This window comes from Limulus polyphemus, unplaced genomic scaffold (assembly GCF_000517525.1).
Source record: "Limulus polyphemus unplaced genomic scaffold, Limulus_polyphemus-2.1.2 Scaffold2020, whole genome shotgun sequence".
Taxonomy (NCBI): Eukaryota; Metazoa; Arthropoda; class Merostomata; order Xiphosura; family Limulidae; genus Limulus; species Limulus polyphemus.
The window spans coordinates 102517-110564 of NW_013667630.1; the positions used below are offsets into that span (position 1 = coordinate 102517).

At 35.1% G+C, this 8048-nt stretch overlaps 1 protein-coding gene across 3 annotated transcripts in view; it reads right to left on the reverse strand.

The window, feature by feature from the left end:
- LOC106465689 (integrator complex subunit 14-like) overlaps positions 1-8048 on the reverse strand; it is a 29963-nt gene that overhangs the window by 16203 nt on the left and 5712 nt on the right. For all 3 annotated transcript variants that reach the window (XM_013925925.2, XM_013925926.2, XM_022393617.1), the window contains exons 2-3: positions 6922-7110; positions 1001-1171 (exon numbers count right to left, since the gene is read on the reverse strand). In XM_013925925.2, coding sequence (XP_013781379.1) covers positions 1001-1171; positions 6922-7083 — 333 coding nt within the window. In that variant the 5' untranslated portion in view covers positions 7084-7110. The remainder of the gene's footprint in view (positions 1-1000; positions 1172-6921; positions 7111-8048) is intronic.

Sequence of the window (8048 nt, forward strand, 5' to 3'; positions counted from 1 at the left end):
TTCAGAACAATATATACTAATTTTTAAAGTATCAAATTGAATTTTTGTTCAATAAAAATCTTTCAAATGCGACTATAGCTTTTTTTCCCCAAAACTTTGTCTTCAAAATAAGGGTGCATCTTATACACCAGTGCGTCTTATATTCTGAAAAATACAGCATTTCCTTTTTTATAGAGGTTATGAAGTCAGTAACATCGAACCAACCTGTACAGAGATACAGCAGTGAAAATAACAGATAAAATAAAAAGTTTTTTTCTAAAAAAAACTTGATAATTTTCTGGAGGTTACAAAAATGTTGCATGTGAAAACTGAAAATGTTCTCATGCATAAAAGTATTTTTAATTTTAAAATCAAAATTAATTTGCATGTTGGATAGTCAACAATTCTGAAAGAAAAAAAAAATTATTAGAAAATTTTTAATTCAAAAATCTTATTACTTAATTTAAAACTTGATATTTTGTGTACAAAATCCTTGTAATGTTTACCAATTACCTGCAAAATTTTGTAAAAATATGCATACATTATAAAAATTCATAGCATAATTACTCTCATGGATACTTTCGTGGTTATGGGCTGTGTGGATTCCACCCAGCCCATAATGGAATGGTTAAATTTCATAATGATTAAGAATAGATTGATAACATTTTTGTTCTAAAGTGCATGAAAAAATGAGATTTGAATAGTAATAAAATTAATATAAGCAAAGACTTAAGCAAAGTTAGAAATTAAATAAAATCTCAACATGGATATAGATAGAAATGTGATTTTGTTGATTAAATTTTTATTTTGATAAAATAAGGAAAAAGAAGATAAAATTCTGCAGTAGGTATCATATATGTCAAAAAAATAAAAGAAACAACTGGTGTACATGATCATTAAGGTTCTAATTTTTAAAACTTAAACAGTTGTTAACTAGTTTTGGAAAAAGAATGCAACTGGCTTTAGATTATTCACCTGTTTTTACATTCATTTTAAAATGGCATATATGAATTCAACTTGCCTGACATGGAACACTGCCTCCCCATTCTTCAAGAACAGCATTTTTAGTGCTTCCAAGAGCTGTTTCAATACATGTTTTATCATAAAAATCGATGTTCAACAAAGCTTTTTTGACGCTTTCAAGATCTCGAGTAAAAGGGCTCAGTATTTCACAGCTTGAGGAAAAAATTATCTAAATTGAACAGATACACACTATTATAGAACCTCAAACAAACAATAAAAAAAAGAATTAACTCTGTTTCTTCAAAATTAATTCATCTATTTATGTTTTATCATTTCTAAGATAAACTGACAAAACTTGCACTGCATAATATGTGTTAAATACGGAAATATTTTTCTTTACTAAATTGATATGAAAATATTATTTTAACCACAAGAACATATACAAAGATAAACAACCCTATAAACTGAGCACTTTCAAAAGTTAACATTTTCTCACGCTGAAACAGTATTTCCGATAGGTACTTACCTCATCTCACACAAAGTATCGTGATCCTGGACTGCCCCCTAAGCATTGCTAAAATTTTTTGCTAACAGCACACCAGTCCTTTATACCCCATCAGTTTTGTGCCATTTCAGAACACATGCTGATCATGTAGCAACCCTAAATCAATCATACTGCGCCATCTATACTAGCACAGCTAGCTCCCTCTACTATTCTAGAACAATCCTCACTTTCAAGAACTGGCAGGTACAAATTAAAAGCATATGCATATATATCAGTGGGGAGGAAGTGTGGGAAGTGGGTGAGAAGAGGTAAGTACCTATCGGAAATATATTTTCAGTGTAAGAAAATGTTAACTTTCCAAATGGTTGTACCTCCTCACACCGAAAGCTAGAATCCCACTTTGCAAATGTGGTGGGGCCGGTTAGGGCACATCAATGTACAATCAAGTGGAAAGCAACCACACTGAAACAACAGTTGTGCAAGAATATGAAAAGAAAACACACATGTGGGGTATAGCACTACTTCTGGAACAGGTATGCTCTTCATCCAGTAATTAACACAGGAACAAAAATAGGGTGGAACTGAATTGGCAGGCACCAATGCATTCATGAAAGAGATGTATTGCACTGAATCAGTGGAAAAGTGCTGTATAACCATGACTTGAAACAGCACAGCATTGACAAACACAGAAAGTCTGGTGTGGAAGTGACAATGGGCCTGTATATATATGTGCCAGGGGTAGTGCCTTGGGTTACATCAAAGTCTGTTAAGTGCAGTCCATCCGGGCAAAACATCCAATGGAAACGCCTTGTATAAGATATTGCGATCAACAAGTGCAGTCCACCTGGGCAAAAAACGTCCAGAAGAAGCACCTTGGATACCTACGATTATGAAAAAACAAATTACAGGTATGAATGTGATTGTGATCTATGTCACACTTCGTCCACATATGTAGCAGGCCATAGTACCAAACATCGTGACAGTAACCATTGTATGGTGCCAGAGAAAAACATAACTATACATGGCTAGGGCTAAAGGACCATGAATTGTATATGAATGGGCCAAATGCAGTCTGCCTGGGCAAAAAAAAAATCCAGGGGATGCACCTTGGGATAAGTTGGATTATGCCAAGTGCAGTCCACCTGGGTGAAAAACATCCAGTGGAAGTGTCTTGCATAAGATATAGAGATCAACAAGTGTGGTGTGACCAGGCAACACCCAAGGGGGAAGTGTCTCAGATACATAGGATTAAGCCAACTGTGGTCTACCCAGGCAAAAAACATCCAGAGGAATCGCCTTGGGTTATGCCAAGTGTGGTCTATCCGGGCCGAAAACATCCATTGGAAGTGCCTTGCTTAATAAATTTTTGATTAACAAGTGTGATCTGAAATACAATTTGAAAAGTAGATAGACCCTAATTGTAGGAATCATGGGTCAGTAGAGATGGGCAGAAATCTCCATCTCCTTTACTCATGAAGTGCATCAGTGACAGTCCTTTATAAATAAAACTAGTAACTTTTAATAAAAAAAATATACAAACCAGTGGCAAGCTACCAGTGATCTTACAGAAACACCCCATCTCAACAGTTAGCATAATAGAAATATTCACATCTAGTGCAAATATAATATGAAGCATACCTGACCAGGCAACACCCACCACCAGAATGTATTGGGAGTTGTCCACATCCCATCTTGAATGATCTCCTGCAAAGGCTGGTGAAAGTGAGCAACTAAAGACATAGTTAGATGATGAACTGGATGCAAAGAAAACATTGTGCAGATGATGAACTTCCATGGAGAAGTCAGAATACACCAGTCGTACAAGTTGATGGCAGGAGACAGAGGGAATCCTTGGAACAAATAGACAGAAACGATAAAATAATAACAGTAAAAGCCACATAACATCTCACAAAATGACCCAGACAAAGAAGTTTATTCAGAACAGAATGGGAGTGCAGGTGAGAAATGGAAAATAATGAAATGGGAGAGAAGACCAAACTACCTGTCAAGGAAGCAGATGTCTAGGGAAGGAAGGCCCAATCAGAATAGAAGATAACAAAAGAGGAATGGGAAGAGATGCAGGAAACATCCATGGCAAAAATATCAGAATGATGATGACCATAAGAAAGGAGGGAGAGGACTTAAGGGAAAAATAGTACCAGGGACATGTAGCAATGAGTTCAAAAGGAGAACTGGACAGGGCATGTGGGACAAAACTGAGATCCAATATGACAAAACAAAGGGAAGTTGAGGATGGACAAGATGAAATAAAAAGAAAAGGAGGGAAATAACAGGGGAGGAGAAAGCTTTCCAGAAATTGGAGAATCAGGGCAGCCCTATAACTAGAAACAGTTGACAAGGTCAAACTCTGAACAAACAACCAGGCGAAGAAGTGGGAAAGATGAAATATCATAGGACAGAAGGAGCCAAAGCCACGGAAAATAAACCAAGGTCTGAAGGTAGGCCACTTCCTCTGGTACACAGTCAAGGAGAAAGGTGAATGGAATGGGAAAGGAAAGATGCTACATGAGGGGTGAGTCCTTGAGCAGAGACAAGGGACTGAATGGTGTTTGGTGTCATTGAAATGAACTATGTCTGATCACAGTTGTCGGAGGAGAGACTGAGACAGAGGTAAGGGCAGAGGATAATGCTCCAGTAAGGGCCAAAGCAGAGGGAACCATATCCAAGCAGGCCAATATGGAGCAATAAGCAGGACATGACAAGGAGTGGTCTGGATAAGGGAAAAGACTCTGGAGAGGGGGCTGATTGAAGGGTGGGTGAATACCCCGCCAATCCTGACTGAACGCATCTACTCCCAGATCTGAATGGTGTGAAATCAGAAACCAAAAGGAAGGAATTTGGCATTCCAGTGAATGGCAAACACATCTCTATGTTGTATTACCAATTGTGAACATACCCACTGAAATACCTATGGAAGAAGGGACCACTCCGTGTGGAGAACCTGGTTGGGTCAGGATAAGAGATCAGCCACCAGATTCATAACACTGGGAATGTGACAAGTCAAGATCACCATGTAGTGCTTGTGGGCCAAGTGAAAAAGATTCAGAGTCTGAAACACAGAGATCTGAATTTGGCTCCCCCTTGTTTAGCGAAATAGCCGACGACAGTGGAATAGTCAGAATGAACCATAACCACTCACCCCTCAGGAGTGGGAAGAAATGATACAGAGCCCAACAAACTGCCAAAAGTTCCAGGATGTTGAAAATGGAGAGTAGCCTCCTCGACAGACCATAGAGCAAGTTAAAACACACATTTACACACTAGAATGCCAATCAAGAATCTCAGGATTGTTCTAGAATAGTAGAGGGAGTTAGCATCACTAGTATATGGTGCATTATGATTGGTGGAGGGTTGTCACATGATCAACACATTCTGAAATGGTGCAAAACTGATGGGGTATAAAAGATTGGTATACTGTTAATGAAAATTTTAGCAATGCTTAGAGAACAGTCCAGGATCAAGATAGTTTTGAGTGAGAGGAGTTAAGGTTTTGGAAGGTAGTTTGCCCCTGAAGAAGAAAGGTCTACCTTTAAAAGCACTTATATTATAAGGTTTCTTGTCTTTGTGTTAAATTGATTTCTTGAACTTGTGTGTTTTTTACACATCGTGAACACAAACACACACACACACATATATATATATATATTGTTTTCTCATATTTACTGAAGAAGAAAGGTCCACCTTTCGAAAGAGCTCAGGTTATAAGGTTTCTTATCTTTGTGTTAAACTGATTTCTTGAACTTGTGTGTTTTTCTAGCATCGAGAACACACATACCCACACATATATATATATATTTGGTTTGTTTTCTCATATTTACTCTACACTATAACCATTTTGTACAAGGTTTGAAAACTAAAGTACATCTACAAGTACTTTCACATTATGTATTTTACTAATCCACCTGTCACTCAAAATCTAAAAAGCAAAACAAAACATGCTGTATACCATATGTTAATTTACTATATTATTCTATACAGATAAATAAAATAAACCACAAAATTGTATTTAAGATTTAAAAAATGTTTTCCTCATTTTTGAATTACAGAAGTAATACAATCAAGATTCTCTGAAGTTTTACACTGTCTCAAAAATGTCATTATTTAAATATGCATGATTCCAGTTGAGACACAGATAACTTTTCCAATGCATACAGTTACTGTTTTACACCTACATAAAGAATCTGCATGTTAATAGATGAATCAGGTAAACAAGTCTTTTTTACCAATTTCTAATGCAATCTATTTGCAAAATAAATAAGCTTACTGTAAATATATGTTTGTAGCTATCTTCATTTCATTTATCTACATATAAAATTAAAAACAAGTATTTTTAAATTACTCAACTGAATACACCAAAAATATGTTCATACAAGTGTAACCAAATTTTTTATAAAAAGTACAAGCATTAGAACTTCTCTAAAATAGGGGTACACGTATAATTAATTCTAAAAAGAAAACATTAAACAAAATGCATAAACACACAGGAAAGTTTGCAATCCCACCCTCTTCTTATACACACACACAATTATGACAAACAATAATAATATGTCAAGTAAAGTACAGAGACATTTTTTATCATCATAAATCCTTCTGAGGGGGGTACACAAATAATTAATTCTAAAAAAACCCATTAAACAAAAAGCATAAACACACAGGAAAGTTTGCAATCCCACCCTCTTCTTATACACACACACAATTATGACAAACAATAATAATATGTCAAGTAAAGTACAGCGACATTTTTTATCATCATAAATCCTTCTAAGGGGGGTAGACAAATAATTAATTCTAAAAAAAACCATTAAACAAAAAGCATAAACACAAAGGAAAGTTTGCAATCCCACCCTCTTCTTACACACACACATTTATGACAAACAATAATAACGTGTCAAGTAGAGTACAGAGACATTTTTTATCATCATAAATGATTCCGAGTAATTTTAAAACATTATCTTGAAAAACTTCACTATGAACACTAACCTTAAATGTGACTTTGCTTTCTTAAATGTCTATGCTGTCTTTAACAAATTACGATATCCTGTTCTACATTTGTTATGAATGTCCTTTCCTTGTGTTTTGTCATTGTACTTAACTTTATCAAAGCTTTATTCTATAAATCATTATTATTCCACTTGAAAATGTATACAATCATTTGTGGATATAATTTTAACAATGTACAATAAAACCCCCATATGCACTGGAAAATTTAACATAAATATTAAAATAGAATAATTTCAGCTGATCATTTTCAACAATAAGATGACATATTTTTAATTCTATAGTGACCTTTACCTATGAAGAAAATAAAGTAAATTATGCTGTACTGATAAGATAAAAAAAAAATCCCACAAACACAGAAAATTCTAAATTACTCAATAAGTATATAAGAAATCAAATTTATGGATGTATATTTACACTTAAAAACCTCACTATATATACATCAATATACCAACCAGAGAACAGAATTCTAATTTGCAATGCTGATTGATAAAGTCTAACAGGGAATTCAAGCCATGGACAGCAAGATTACGCAACTGATAAGGTTCGGCAATATCTGGTTGGAGTACGGGTCTACACATGGACAGAGAAACATCCAGTAGAAGTACTGTTGGCATGGTGTCCTTTACAATCAAGTACTAAATCTGTCAAATAAAAGTTTCAAATTTAAGGCAGTTGCATTTCACATATGATAACAAAATTCATGATATGTATATGGCAGATTCTGCCAACAGCTGTATAATTTTGAAATTAAAAACATACATTTCTTATAAACTAAAGAAAACAAAAATTTACTTTCTATTATGTAAGCATCTATTTTAACTTTAATAAAAAATCTGTACAGATATTAGAAAGAAACTTGATACTATTTAGTATATGTACTAACATACGTACCAATTATTAGGTCGTCAAGAAATTAATGTCATGTTTTGGACCACTTTCACTAACCACCCCCCAAAAACGTACATCATGTATAATAATTAAGTGAACCACCTAAATGTAACATTAGTGTAGCCTATATAATGTGTAAAGTTTAGTATACTCTAATCCCTTATAGTTATGGCACACGACAAGACACACATCCAGCATGTAATGCTGTTTGAATACAAGAAGGGAAACAACGCCTCTGTGGCCACAAAGAATATCAAAGTACTTTATGGAAATGTTTTGAACGTTCGTAAGTGTCAACGATGATTCAGCAAATTTCGTTTAGATGACTTTAGCCTTAAATAACTGTGATGGCTGAGGCCGACATGTTGGAATTGATATTGATGCTCTGAAGATGCTTGTTGAGTCTAACCCAAGGCAACATAGTCAGCAACTGGAAAGTTTAAATCAAGCCCTTCACTTGTCAATTGGAAAGGTGTTCTTATTCTGCACAATAATGCACGTCCACATGTGGCACATTTGATGCAAAAAAGATTATGGAGTTGGGATGGGAAGTTCTCCCCCACCCACCATATGCTCCAGATATGGCACCATCAGATTACCATCTTTCTCGTTTGCTGCAACATCATCTTAATGGAAAAACGTATGCAAACGTGGAAGGTGTTAAAGAGGACATCAACATGTTTTTTGCTTC